The 15,150-nt window shown below is 39.9% G+C and overlaps 1 protein-coding gene across 5 annotated transcripts in view; it reads left to right on the top strand.

Annotated features, from left to right (window-relative positions):
- Positions 1 to 15,150, top strand: part of ANO4 (anoctamin 4) — a 203,708-nt gene that overhangs the window by 155,636 nt on the left and 32,922 nt on the right. For all 5 annotated transcript variants that reach the window (XM_026868394.1, XM_026868396.1, XM_026868395.1 and 2 more), the window contains 3 exons: positions 153 to 249; positions 775 to 835; positions 8,412 to 8,494. In XM_026868394.1, the coding sequence (XP_026724195.1) occupies positions 153 to 249; positions 775 to 835; positions 8,412 to 8,494 (241 nt within the window). The remainder of the gene's footprint in view (positions 1 to 152; positions 250 to 774; positions 836 to 8,411; positions 8,495 to 15,150) is intronic.

Raw genomic sequence — 15,150 nt, 5'->3', positions numbered from 1 at the left:
AATACTAATTTTACACATGCAGTTATGAGCATCTTGACTTCAGTTACAGAGCAGTATTGTTCAATAAGTAGCTGAAAGTAGCTTATTAATCAGTTTTAAGACTGATTGTTGTGCATCAAACTTATTAATTTTTATCTTTTCTATTTTTCCAGTAAAGAAGTCTGCCAAGCTACAGATATCATAATGTGTCCTATATGTGATAAATATTGTCCCTTCATGAGGTTGTCAGACAGCTGTGTTTATGCCAAGGTATGTTTCAAACTATGCAAATAGAAATGCTTTCCTGGTAAAGGCATAAATTTTACCTTTTGCATTTGGCTTTAGTGAACCTGGATAGATAAAATCTTGGAAGGACAGATCAAGATTAACCAATATTAACATTCTTTGTCTTTTACCAAGACTTAGTTTGGGTTGTAAAACACTTGAATGCAATTTGCACTTAAAGATATAACAGTCCCAGTGGTCACGACTTAGGTGCATGTGCTACAATGTCCTTGGCATCAACCTTTATCTTACGATCCATCCTTTGTATGTGGCTCCATAAAATTAATGCTTTGGGTCTGAGATGATACTCACACCTGGTGTTGGCAAGGGTCAGTCCCAGTCCAGGCTGTCAAATAGTCCTCTACTGACAAGTGCATTTCACACATCAAGGGAAGGATCCTCAGGATTGTCAGGCCAGCTGCACTCATGATCACATTAATGTTATTAGGTGAAAATAGAAAATAAAGCCTTATTGTCACAAATTGATCACACTATTAATATATCTCTCAGGTAACCCACCTTTTTGACAATGGAGCTACTGTCTTTTTTGCTGTTTTCATGGCGGTGTGGGGTAAGTTTTTGGTTTGATATTAATTGCACAATCTTATTCTTAAAGATTGTGATGCAACATAGGCCTTTGTAATTTCCAGCACACTTTTTTTTAGACACTGAGAAAAACAATATAGGCTTGGTTCTTTTCTCTTTCTGCAAAAAGAAGATGGAAGTGATTGAATTCAGGTGTTTATGTGATAATAATTTTAATTAAAATAAAAACATGAATACAGTACGTAGTGTCTATGTAGATATTTATATTCTGTGGGGTTTTGTAATTGTTTTTCAGTCTGTTGGTACTGAGGCCTTTACTCTGTTACTGTTCAGGGATTCCCTTAACTAAGACAGCTCAGTTCAGTATCTGTTCTAAAATGAATTAATATATTGTTTTTCCCACCTTGAAGAAAATCAGAAAAGCTTAAATATATGTAAGCTGGTTTTAATTAAAGCAAAATTGATTAAATAAATGGAAGATATAGTTGAATGACAAATTGATCTGAGAGTGGTCTAACTGTTGCCATGGAGGCTGAATTATGTCAATAGGACAATTTTATTTCTGGCTCAACTATTTTTCCTACTGTGGTCTTGTAGGCAGAATTGAAGGCAAGAGGAAAACAATAATTTCTGGCAGCACAAAAAGTCTTTCAAACATGCCCTGAGCATGCCCAGGCTCTTAGCTGCTACCATGCCATTCTGAGAGAAGGTTATCATCTTTAGAAAATGGCTCATTGAAGTGGGGCCTCAAAAATGTCATCCATCTCACAGCCCCGGGTGCTTGAGAAATCCTGATTTAGATGTTGTTCTCCTCTTCTTACACATCTCCAACAACTTTAGAAGGGTGTCCAAGTAAAGTTTATAATCCCTGTTTTAAACTGCAAATGCCTTTACTGAGCCACAAGAGATATCCAGGAGGCAAAATTGGAGCCATCAGGACAACATAGATTAGCCTAGCAGTTTGTCTCAGTTCCTTCCTCCAAAAGTATATTTTTGTCTTAATTAATAATTTAATTAGGTCAAATACCAATCGAGCCTATTCATGCCATTTCATGTAATGTTGATATTAAAATACCACAAATTATATTAAAGTAAAAATCCACAGATCGTACAGATTTTATGTTTTTCCTTGGTATTTCAGCTTTGTTTTAGAACTACACCAGAGCTGAGAATCACCAAAACTTTCTAAGCCTTAAAGATTTTTTTATATGTTTTTTTTTATAGCTTTTCCAAACTGTTTCTCTATGTGCTCACTGAAATTGAGGATTTTCAAGATAGTTTGGAGGTAGGGACTTCATCTCAGCTAGGAAAATTTATATGTTAATGTTGTTGACCATTTATGTCACTGATCCTAACTGCTGGTGAGCATGTCTTTGGAGTGCAGCTTTTTGCACCAGTGCTTTTGTTCCTCCTTAACAGTAGCACTGCTTTTAGGCAACAGCTGTGCTCAAAGCACTGCAACAGGGCTGTAGGAAAAGCAGTCCCTCACTCAGGTAACCATGCCTGGTCCCACCTTGTGGTTGCTGAGCATGCCTGCCTACAAAATGTATGTACTTTCTCTTTCCTGTCTCTAGTTGACAGGAGCTGCACCTCACTTTGGTTAGCCTCTCCTTCCTTCCCCTCCTTCAGCATCACTGTCAGATTACCAGACCAAATTCCTTCTGGGGATATCTCCCTCCCAGCACTGCCCATCCATTCATCTCCATCACCTCATCCCACAGAAACACAAAACCAAACATAATAAATGCTGCCCTCTGAATGATTTGACTAGTGGAGAAGAGAGTACAGGACAGTGGCTGGGGTGAAGAGCTTTCCCCAGCACCGTTTTTGCCTTACACTGTGCTTGTGAGCTTGCCACCAAGAGGGATGTAGGGGCTGCAACAGGAAGGAAGTTGTGAGTGTGAGTTAATGGTTTGGGGAATGGAACAATCCTATGACTTCACCCAAACTGTAGTTTCTTAAATAAGACTTTGCTGAGACAACAGTGAGACTGTGGAGATATTTTCCATACAGTTAGGGCTAAAGCAGCATTAGAACAAGGAAAGCCAGGCTTTCCCAGCAATTTTTCTGGTACTATATTTATGAGTTGGCTTACCGCCTGACTTAAATGGAATTTCAGTGTGCAGTAGGTCTATTGGCAGCTGCAAGCATTACCATCATCTCAATAAATAGTAGGGGAAGAGAAGAAACAGTGATAACAGTTTGATTGTGGAAATGTTTTTTTCTGTCAGCATTAAACAACTGGCAAGTGCATGACAAATAGGCTGTGAAAAGTTCAGCCTTCTAGATGATCCAGTTTGACAGACACTAGCATATAAAGTAATGATAGCAGTGCTTTTTTAAAAACAAAGAAAATGGAAGAAAAAAAAAAAAAGGCAGGTAGAATTCTGTTACCTCTTTAGCCTGAGCTTAGCCACTCTCTTATTATCTGAAGTACCTTCTTCACTGTCTTTAGATCCAGTAGTGAACTCTCATCTTGAGGGAGAAGCCTCAATCACTTGCTTAGGGTTTTCAAAACCAGGTGTGGTCAGGTTTGGCTTTCCATGAAGAAGTGATCTGTATGGTCGTTTCCTCCTTTTACAGAAGACATCTTTAATTGATGGACATAGCAGGTTGCTCACTTTTTAAATAGAAATAAAATGCTTCTCCAAATGATGAGCAAACTGCAGTGGCCAGGCTAGGGAGCAGAATTACGACCAAAAAAAATATCAGTATGGGCTGCTTGATTTGTGGAACAACAATGAGCATGTCTGTAGGACTGTGAAGCACAGAGACCCATCTTTTATAAAGCTTCACTATGGGATATGTGGGTCCCATCAAAGTAAGGTTGGAATTGTCAAGTGCACCAGGAGATACTGGAATAGAAACACATTTTTCTTAAAAAAAATATATTGACCCACCACCTCACTTATTGTATTTTTGCCCAGTTTGAGAAAAAACCCATATAAGAGGTAAAGGTAATTGATACAACAGGAGAAAAAAAAAAACAAAAACAAAATACCAAACCAAACCAAAAAAAAAGACACTTGCTAAGGTATACCCAGAAGTCATAAGATAACTTTCATTTTAAACTGATGCTGGAAAGGACAAAAGATAGTCTCCCTTCGGTACACTGAAGTATTCACTGGTAGCGAAAAGTGTAACCTTTTCTGTATTGGAGCTTCAGTTGAAACGAAAAGCCCTTTCAAAAGGATTGATGCTATGAATCTCTGTGGTTTATAGGAAACAGTAAGTCCCTATAAACACATATTTTTCTTATTGGTGAAGAGATTGTTGCTGATGCTCACTGAGATGTCATCATCTCAGAATCTGGAAAAGAATTTTTCCTTTGGAGAATCTCTAGTTCTGATGATATTTTCCAGATGCTCAAAGCTTTCAAAAAGAGGCTAGCAGTTGAACTTTTTGGTTTTCTGTGCTAGAGGGAAATGCTTACACTTTGCCCTTTATGCATGCCTTGACATATGTCAAGCCTTATAAAAAGATAAATCCCATTTCTAGGAAAAAAATCCTCTCTTTTCACTGTCTGAATTGAATTCTTATCAAAGACAGAAAATGAGAGAAAGATGTTCCTTCTAAGTAACTGTTGACATTTAAATGCAGAAAAAAGTCATTCTCAGAAAAAAATCTAGGTGAATTTAATAATCAGTTGACTCCCAGCATGTTGCTGTAAAAGCAGATGGAATTGTAGATTTTGCTCTTCCAATTCAAGTACTGGAGAAAACTAGTGCAAAGATGTCACTGTCTAGATGTTTCCTGAAGCTCTGTAGCAAAGTTCTGTAACTGTCCAACAGGAGAGTCTAGCTATTTATAATTTCTAATGCTTTGCTAGAGACCAGGTGGGCTGATGGTAGTTTCTCTTGTCTCTGCATATTTTTGGGAGACTAAGTCACACAAGAAAAGTCCTTTTCAACATTTCTTCTCATCTGCCTAGAAGCATGTTTCCTTTGATAAAGAAAGTAGCTTTAGAACACTTTCTGGGAGGGTAAAAATGTCTGGCATGAAGAATTTAACACTTTTTTCAACCAATAAGAAATGGCAACATGAAACATTTTTTCTAAATATATGTTAGTCTAATATAAGATACTGCTTTCCTACAAACCTTGCCTCTAGCATAAAATATTCACACTGATCTGCTCTCTTAGGAGACAGAATTTAAGGAGGTTCTTCAGCAATATTCCTGGTATATAGCATATATACAAAAGTCAGGATCACAGAATCATATCATAGAATCATAGACTGGTTTGGGTTGGAAGGGACCTTAAAGACCATCTAGTGCAACCCCCCTGCCATGGGCAGGGACACCTTCCACTAGACCAGGTTGTTGCTCAAAGCCCTGTCCAACCTGGCCTTGAACACTTCCAGGGAGGGGGCAGCCACAACTTCTCTGGGCAACCTGTTCCACCCTCACAGTAAAGAGTTTCTTCCTTATATATAATATAAATCTACCCTCTTTATTTTAAGACCATTACCCCTCATCCTTTCACTACATTCCCTGGATAAAGAGTCCCTCACCATCATTTCTGTAGGTCCCTTTTACTGAAAGACTACTATAAGGTCTCCCCAGAGCCTTCTCTTCTCTAGGCTGAACAACCCCAACTCTCTCAGCCTGTCCTCATAAGGGAGGTGCTTCATCCACCTGATCATCTTCATAGCCCTCCTCTGGACCTGCTAGAGCCTGTCCATGTCCTTCTTATGTTGGAGACCCCAGAGCTGAACACAGCACTCCAGGTGGGATCTCACAAGAATAGAGTAGAGGGGGAGAATCTCCTCCCTCAACCTGCTGGCCACACTTCTCTTGATGCAGCCCAGGATTCAGTTCTGGGCTGTAAGTTCACATTGCTGGCTTATAGTCAGTTTTACATCCACTAATACCCCCAAGTTTTTCTTCATAGGGCTGTTCTCAATCTACTCATCTCCCAGTCTGTATTTGTGCTTGGGATTGCCCTGACCCATGTGCAGGACTTTGTACTTGGTCTTGTTGAACTTCATGAGGTTTGCACAGACCCACCTCTCAAGCCTGTCAAGGTCCCCCTGAATGGCACATACCTTCCCTACAGTGTGCTGATTGCACCACATGGGTTGGTGTCATCAGCAAACTTGCTGAGGATGCACTCAATGCCATTGTTCATACGAACCCCTTAGGAAGGCCCCTTGTCACTGCTCTCCACTTGGATGTTGAGCCATTGACTGCAACTTTTTGAGTGCAATCATTCAGCCAATTCCTTATCTAGCAAGTGGTCCATCTGTCCAATCCATATCTTTCCAATTTAAAGACAAGGATGTTGTGCAGGACCATGTCAGATGCTTTGCACAAGTTGAGGTAGATGATGTCAGTTGCTCTTCCCTTATCCACCAATGCTGTAACCCCATCGCAGAAGGTCACCAAACTTGTCAGAGATGATTTGCCCTCAGTGAAGCCATGTTGGCTGTCATCAGTCACCTTATTTTCCACATGCCCTAGTGTCATTTCCAGGAGGATCTGCTCCATGATGGATATATTAAATGGTGTTCTGAAATACAATAGGAGAGGATTTCTGAGAGAAGGTCAAGATTAAGTTATTTGTTGTGAGAGGCCATTTGCATTACTAGCTAAGATCACAACTTGCTTCAAAAACATCTGAGGAAACGATGTTAAGACAGCTGTTTGTACAAGTGGTTGTTGAGAACTGAGCTCCAAGGTTGAGCTCTGAAGCAGGGCAAGCATAGTTATAGAAAAAGCTAGCAAAAGGCTTGGAAGTTAAGGCCAATGAGAAATTCAAAATTTCAAGCAGGAGTTTTGGAGAATTGTCAGCATCTGGTTTAAACATACCAATTGGAAAACGAGAGAACAAAAGTACAACTGTGTCCTCTTAAGCTGTCAAAATCAGAAAAGTATGCTGAAGTGTGATAGAGGATATTAGTGATTACTTGAAAAGAAGCAGAGAAATTTCAAAATTAGGTGCTTTTTAGAAGACCTCAGTAATACAGTGAATCAATCAAAGATGGTTATTTATAGCACATTTTAAAGTATCTAGTAAGAGAAAAGTGCATACTGACCTGGATAGAGGGAGAAAAGCATAACACAATAAAAGCTAAAACAGCACTGTGCAGATCTTCCTGTTTGCTACTTAATGATTTGAAAATAGCTTTCTAAAGAAGCTTTGGGAACTACACATACATACTCTGACAGGTGCTAAATACACTAAATATAATATTTATGGATTCCTCACTCCAGGTGTGTGAAAAACAAGAAAGTAAAGAAGTACAGTTCAGCACAGACATATCTGAGAGGTTCATGCCTGTGGACTCATATGCCCACTCAAGTCATGCTTTCAGGTGCTTTTTGGAATGGAAACAGAGCAATCAATCAGGCTTGCTTCTTCCAGGTCTCCAAAAGTGTAGGGCTACTTGTTTAGCCTGTACAAAATAATTCAATATTAGCTGATAGGAGAGAAGCAGCTCCACCAGAAGATTAGTCAAGGAATGAACAATGTGGTGGTTCAGCAGCAGTGGAACCTCATTAGCACTTAGTAGTTTTGCTGATCCCAACCAATCATACTGCAATTATCACAAAAAGTCATAGAAACATTAAGCTCAGGAGACTGAATTGACTTTTTTTTATTAGATTAAATTAAAGCAGCTGATTACTTGATGTAACATAACTCCAGCTATCAGATAAAGGATAACATGATATGTGAAAATGTTTTCAAACCGAATAGCTTCCTCCTCAGACATGCTTTTGATACCTTATCTGCTCACAGTGTTCATTTTCTAAGCATATCTTAGCTACGTTGGCTAATACATTAAAATATAATCATTCTTACTGGCTAAAAATTCACTTTCACAAAACTGGGACCAGTGCTGTAACCATAAACAGGCTCAGTATTAATCTCCAGAATACAAGCATATTATTTTATGACTGAGTGCTTCCTTGATTGTTCTTTCATCACAAAATGAAAGCACAGTTGTTTACAGGCATATTATACTATCTTGAACTCTGTCAATAACTTCTGTACAGCACAGAATGTTTAACTGTCAGATAACTGGTTAATGCCATCCTGTCAGCTAATATGGTTAATGCCCTACCACATACACACACTCATGTAATGTCAAAGAAATGGTCTGGATTAGAAAGGTGTAAGGCAAAAGTTCCGATTTCCTCAGTAGTACATTTGCACATGCACTGGAATGTGCTTTCTCTGGGTTCTGGTTTCTGTGTATTGTAAATGGCTTTCCAAGAGGGAAAGTTACTGCTTTATCTACAATATCCCCAAGAAATCTTTAGCTTCATCAGAAATCTGCTATATCTAGTAATGATGACTCACAGGAACAATTTTATTCTTTGAGAGTCTTCCCTTTGTTGGTTAGAAATTAAACATTCTCATTTAGCACTAAATGAAATATCTCAAGCCTCAATCATACATGAAGCAAGCAAAGTAATCCTTAGAAAGCAATGCTTTTTGAAAGCAGTTTTGATCATCAGCATGATTTGCTGTTCAAAGGAACCCATTTATGCAAAGCAATGAAAATAATGTAACAGCTTCATTCAACAGTTCTGTATTAGTTGTTAACATTTTCTTGACTTAAAAACAATTTTGTATTTTTTTTTCTATTTGCTCCAGCAACTGTTTTTCTGGAGTTTTGGAAAAGAAGGCGAGCAGTGATTGCATATGACTGGGACTTGATAGACTGGGAAGAAGAAGAGGTTTGTATAAAAAGATGTACTCCTTATTCTTTAATAGAAAAATATTTGGTTAAAAATACTTTTCTTTTGGATTTATTTTCAATTCATTTGTTAAATCTTCATAAACTAGTAAATAAGCATTTTTCTCCTTGGATATTTCTTCTGGAATACAAAGAAACTCGCCAGACCAAACTGTCCTCTTTTCACACCTTTGTAAATCTGGATTAATTTCAACATATCAGTGGCTGTCATTGTGGGTGATCAAAGGGAAAAAAATGCTCTTTGGGGGAAACAAAAAAATTTTTCGTTTCAATCCAAGGAAATTCTTGACAGCCCAGGTACCATGAATTTTGGCAGATGAGCTTTATCCATTCATTTAGATAGCCACTAAGAATATTGATGGAGAGAAAGCCTTGTGAGGCTTGTACCAGCTTCTGAATGTTCAGGTGCTGGTTACCTAAGTATACAGTGCTGCAGAGAGACTGAGGGAAATGAACCAACAAAAAGGACTTATTTCATCCCCTATTGGTAGAGGAACTCCCATTAGGCAGAAAACTAAACAGCAAAAAATAGTCTCAGCCTTTTTCTGTGGTGGTTACCAGAAAGACACAGCGTGCTTTTGGGACTGAGAGTTGAGATCTAAGTGGAATTAGAAGCCTTTTGATGCAGGGGAAAAGCAAGATTCAGTGGGTATGGCAGAAAAAGTGCTGCTTGAGTGGGATTTGGACATACAGGTGTCCACAGAGTCTGCTTTCCTTCCTCTCCAGAGGCTGTCCTGAAGTGCTTGGAGGGACTGTAAAAGGCTGCTGCCGTGGTCTCAGTGCAGCTGAACTTGTATATTGCTGCCTCAGTGGAAAAATTTATTTTTCATTAGTCTTGCCCACAGAAAAATAGACTTCTGAGCTATGGGATTTTTTTATCTATGAGACAATGTAGTCTGTCAATGTAGTCAATGTAGGCTGTGAAATGGTATAGTTGCTAATTTGCTGGTAGGATTTTTTTTTAAATGCTAAAAGGCTAAAAAAATAATCCAATAACATAAAATGTCATAACACAACTGGAAATTGGTTTCTTTAAGCAACAGGAACATCATTAATTGTGCACATATGTTGTCACTTCTTGGTGATACTTCAGGACTGTTGTCACATATTTAGAAAATACTCTGATACTGATTTAACTCTCCTGAGATTAACAGCCAGCTCTGGCAATGCTGATGAGTCACAGAGAGATCACACTCAGATAGTCCTGCCTGAGATTCAAATATTGGTCAGGATTGACCTGCAGTGATCATGTCTCCTCATGGCTAGTTGCAAAAAAGCCAATACTTGCTTCTGACAGCTAAAGTAAAGATGAATGCACCAAATTGCAGTTTCCAAATCAGGATTATAGCTCAGCGTCCACAGAATGAGAAAGAGCCTTTAACAAAATACATAAGCAAGTACAATACGAGGCCCTTTTTATGGTTTTTTTTCCCGGGAGGCCTGGTCTTGCTGATGTTTATAGTTCAGGGTGTTACATATCTGCAACGTTCACAATTTAACCTACCTGGATTTGGGATTATGATGATTTACAAAGCCTTCCACCTGAATTTTCTATGATCAGTTTATCTGCAAATAATGAATTTCCTGGCAAAATTGTCCTTAAGTGATGCTTTGCTTTTTTATTTTTCTTCTTTCCATGTAATAATACTAAGTGATATCTAGGTGCTGTGGTAATGCTTGGAGGAGTCTTTTGTTCAGGTGTGAGCATAACAGCTCCAAGCCCATTTAACCTCTTCATGCACGTCCCCAAACTCCTTACAGCCTTGCTGCTATTACTGCAAGTGCATGTCCTCTTGCAGAGCCTGGAGGAAAGCATTCCCATGGAAGATTTGCTCTCAGCTTTCTGAGCTTTTTTGAAAGAGCATTACCGTGCCTATACAATGAAGCCTTTAGCTGGAATAAACCCTGAAAAAAGTTGTTAGATTTTTCTCTTCCAGTCAGAAAGCCTGAAAGAGCTTCTGGTAGTTGAAACTATCCTCAGAAATACTATGTGTTTATTTTATGATGTCTATCAAATAACATTATTTTTTATGAGATGCTTATATTCCATTGGCAGATTATTTCAGTCTGGCCTGCAAGATAACATATGCATGTCAGTAATTTTTAGGGGATACCTGCTCCCTGCTGATGGTCAGCTTGTCTTTTATTCTCACACCAGGCTTTTTCCAATAAGCTCTGTCAACAAGACCTCAGTCAGATGCCCTGAGGCAGTGGTGAGTGTACCTGCTCCAGAGCTAATCGTTGCACCTTCTTTCAGTTCTAGAGGGAGTTTTATAAGTCTCTGCAGCAGGCAGTAACACTCTTTTCAGAAGCAGTGTGCGAGATGGTACCTTTCTCTCTCAAATTAGAGGTCAAAGATGCCAATAAGAACTCAACTGGCTGCTTCTCAAAGATTTGTGTGACCAGTCATCACAGCATCAGTATCAGCATTTGAGGCATCTGTTCCCAAGAGTGGGAGCTGATTGCCTCCCAGAGGTGTCTTCTCTGAAGATGCTATAGCTGCCACTTCCCGTACCTACTGCAGAACTCAAGCATGTTCTTGCTTTAAGGTTAGCTCTATGACCACTGCCTCCTTTTTTTGAGTATCAAATGCTGCACTTTTCCACTGGTACTGGGGTTCTTTGCAGGACTTTGCCCCTGAGACAGTCACAGTTTGAAAAAAGGTGTCCCAGGTGAAAAAGTGTTGAGACTGTTTCCTTGTTCTGTGGTTCAAAGTTCACCTCTTCACTTTGCCATTGCCATCGACTGCAAGCAGGATGACCTGCAGACCATGGTCTTTGAAAGAAACTTACTTCTGGGGGTGGCCAGTGGTCAAGATTCAGATTTTCAATCTTTTACAAATCCCTTTTCTACATCTGGGCTATAGAGGACAATATATCATTGGGCTAGAAAGGATAGGACTCCTGTAAGAATTCACCTTTTGAAGGGCTCAGAAACCTCTTGAAATAAAAGGATATATTTCACAAAGAAATTTGGAGTAATTCTTCTAGTACAGAAAGATCTAGCCGAAGACAGTGCACCTTAATCCACATTTGATACTCCACAAAGCAGTGTGGTTTCTCCTGTGAGTAAAGAACTTGAATGATCCATGTTTAAGAAGCAGGAATGAAAGAGAGTGGTGTGTTCTGTGTAAATTGAAAAAGACACATCCTGTGGAATTTGTTCATGAAGTTGTACATGTCAGTAAGATATCAGTGAGAATTTTGTCTCCATAAGGTGAAAATTTTACTCCCAAGGCTGCTGCTTTCTAATAAAAACATTGCTTAACTAAATTTCTTCTCTACATTCCTTTCAATTATCACTGGGCGAAATCAGCCAATTTCTTTTATTAGCTATTTCAAAGAAATCAATTAAAGAGTTCTAATTACCATTTTAAGTCACAAGCTTTGTTAATGAAGATTGTTATTTTTATTAACATTATCTGCCATGTCTAGCTTTTGCTTGCTTTAATTTTCATTGTCAAATTGAAAAATAAGGGTTTGCTACAGAGGGAAATTTATTAATTCCTACCAACAATAGATTGAAAAAACCCCATGTTTATAAGGCTTCCTATCACTTTCGTTATCACTTTTCTGTTCTGAATTAAGTGACAAAGAAATAAAAGAACGAAGATGATGGGAAGGACAATTACATTTGTTCAGATTGCAACCTTGTTAAGTTCTCACCATTTTAGATTTTCACCCAAGGAAGGCATACAGCAGCCCCTGCAGTGTCAAGGTCCCCCAGCATGAGGACATGGGGTGAATGTGTTCTGGTTCTTTCGACCCTGTATATCTAGATATTCTTTTCTTGTAAATAAGGTGCAGAGTGGGAGACATGGAGAGTAATTGTGTCTTGGCTGGGTAGGCAACAAGAAGCCAATTATGCACAGTTCCTGGCACTCCCAGCTGAAATATGGCTTCTGTTACTATTTACAGCATGCTTTTTCTTTGGTGTCACTTTATATCGTTAACCTCAGCCAGATACAGTACTGTTCGCTTCCTGCCCCAAGCTGTGCTCAGCATTGTTGGGTGTCTTTAAACAGGTATGAAGGTTCATGCCAGAGTTTCAGTTTTGTGTGGAGAGGTATCTGTAAAAATAGCATTCTTATTATCCAAATTGACTGGAAAACATAGGAGATACCTAGATTCACTGACAGGTGGATATGTTAAGCACTTCCTTGTAGCGCAGATTATAAAAGATAATCAAACCTTGGTTTAGAGAGAGCTAAAAAGAAGGAAGTGTTTCTTGTATATGACTTGGTAAGTCAGCTGGCAGAGCCCTTGCACAATCTACAGGGTGCAATTCTGAAGAGCCCTGCTTCAATGCTATTACACTCTGTCCTTTTGCATGTCCCTGGGCACACAGGAATACTTTTTTGCTAAATTATGGTCTGCACAGCAGCCTTTGGCCCTGATATGGCAGGAGTAGCTTGAGCAATGTAGAATAAGAGCAAGATGATATGCTGCCTCCACAAAAACGTTTAGCCTTTGTATATAGCTAATGTAAGCCTGGTTCCCTCAAGCATGTAACTAGTTACACAGGTGTTGCAGCTGAGCATACATGCCTCAGAATTTTTTAATACCATGTTACCAGGTTGCTGCTTGAATTTGGAAATTAACCATATTGCGAAAGTGCTTTCAAATTTTGAGAGAATGAGAATAAGACATGACTTTTTTTTTTTTTTTTAACCCGGGGGAATTTTATAAAAATGATGGGTCCAAAGAGTTGTGGTGAGTGGAGTTAAATCCAATTGGTGGCTGGTCATGAATGGTGTCCCCCACAACTCAGTGTTGGGACCATTTCTGTTTAACATCTTTATTGATGATCTTGATAAGGACATAGAGTATATCATCAGTTAGTTCGCAGATAACACCAAGTTAAGTGGGAGTGTCGGTCTGCGTGAAGATAGGGAGGCTCTACAGAGAGACTTGGATAGATTGGATCGGTGGTCCAACGTTAACGGGATGAGTTTCCACAAGGCCAAGTGCCAGGTCCTGCACTTGGGCCACAACAATCCCCAGCAGCGCTACAGGCTTGGGGAGGAGTGGCTGGAGAGCTGCCAGTCAGAGAGGGACCTGGGGGGGTTGATTGACAGCCGGCTGAACAGGAGCCAGCAGTGTGCCCAGGTGGCCAAGAAGGCCAATGGCATCCTGGCTTGTGTCAGCAATAGCGTGGCCAGCAGGGACAGGGAAGGGATCTTACCCCTGTACTCGGCACTGGTGAGGCCGCCCCTCGATTCCTGTGTTCAGTTTTGGGTCCCTCACTCCAAAAAGGACATTGAATGACTCGAGCGTGTCCAGAGAAGGGCAACGGAGCTGGTGCAGGGTCTGGAGCACAGGTCGTAGGGGAGCGGCTGAGGGAACTGGGGGTGTTTAGTCTGGAGAAGAGGAGGCTGAGGGGAGACCTCATCGCCCTCTACAGCTACCTGAAAGGAGGGTGCGGAGAGCTGGGTTTGAGTCTCTTTAACCAAGTAACAAGTGATAGGACAAGAGATAATGGTCACAAGTTGCGCCACGGAAGGTTTAGACTAGATATTAGGAAGTATTTCTTTCTAGAATGGGTTATTGGGCGTTGGAATGTGCTGCTCAGGGCAGTGGTGGATTCCCCATCCCTGGAGGTGTTTAAGAGTAGGGTTGACATAGCACTGAGGGATATGGTGTAGTTGAGAATGGTCAGTGTTAGATTAATGATTGAACTAGATGATCTTCAAGGTCTTTTCCAACCTAGATGATTCTGTGATCCTGTGATTATGTGATGTAGGATTTTAGGATATCTTATTTCTATTCACATTTCAAAGACTTGTTTGAGCAGTTAACATTCACCTATTTCATTGCTGTCATTTAAGGTTCAGGTATTTACAACTTTCATTCAGTCAAAGTTCAGTTGAATGCAGGTGAAGGGTTAGAAGTGAAATTGGTAAACTGAGTTCTTGGCTGTTAAAAAGAAATGCACAGCAGAGCCCTTGTGGAAAAACTGCACAGACAGTCCATAGCTGCTTTTGTGCTCCCTTGTAACCAGCTTTACCATGGGCCAGTTCTCCAGCATTCATCAGAGCATTGTAAAACTTGATCTAATGTATACAGACTGCCAGCAGCTGTGAAAGTCCATCTTTGCAGTCTGGTGCTCTCTCCCATCTCTGACAGAATCTCCAGTGTCAGATTAGGGTGAGGTGGCACAGGCCATGCAGCCGTTGATGAACCTTCTGGGTGGCAGGGCAGTGGGGTAGCCCTACTGCAGCTGAAAACCGTCATACCTGAAATCAGTCTTACCTGAACTAAGGGTCAACTCTGTCTTCTGACAAGGCTGTAAACAGATGTAACCAAGTCTCTCCCCAAGAAATCCCCAGGTTTCATTTCAGAAGAATGTTTTTGTGGCAAAGCAGAACTTGACATTTCTGCTGCTGAAATCTGTTCCTGCTAATAATACCGTCCAAGTTAGGAGGAGTTAAGCAATATTAGATGGCATGGCTTCTTCTTCAAATGCTGAGAAACTTTTGCTGATAGTGAGATGATCACCAATTACCTAGCAAACAGCAATTGTGTTTGAAAAGAGGGAGTTGTTTGGGTTTTTTTTCCTTCTTTTTGCTTTGTTGTAGAATTCTAGTATCAATAGGATAATATCAGGCTGGAAAACTCTGTGGTATCAACTTTAAAA

This window comes from Athene cunicularia, assembly GCF_003259725.1.
Source record: "Athene cunicularia isolate RWA chromosome 1 unlocalized genomic scaffold, athCun1 chr1_part2, whole genome shotgun sequence".
NCBI classification, from domain to species: Eukaryota; Metazoa; Chordata; class Aves; order Strigiformes; family Strigidae; genus Athene; species Athene cunicularia.
This window is presented reverse-complemented; position numbering and strand designations above follow the sequence as displayed.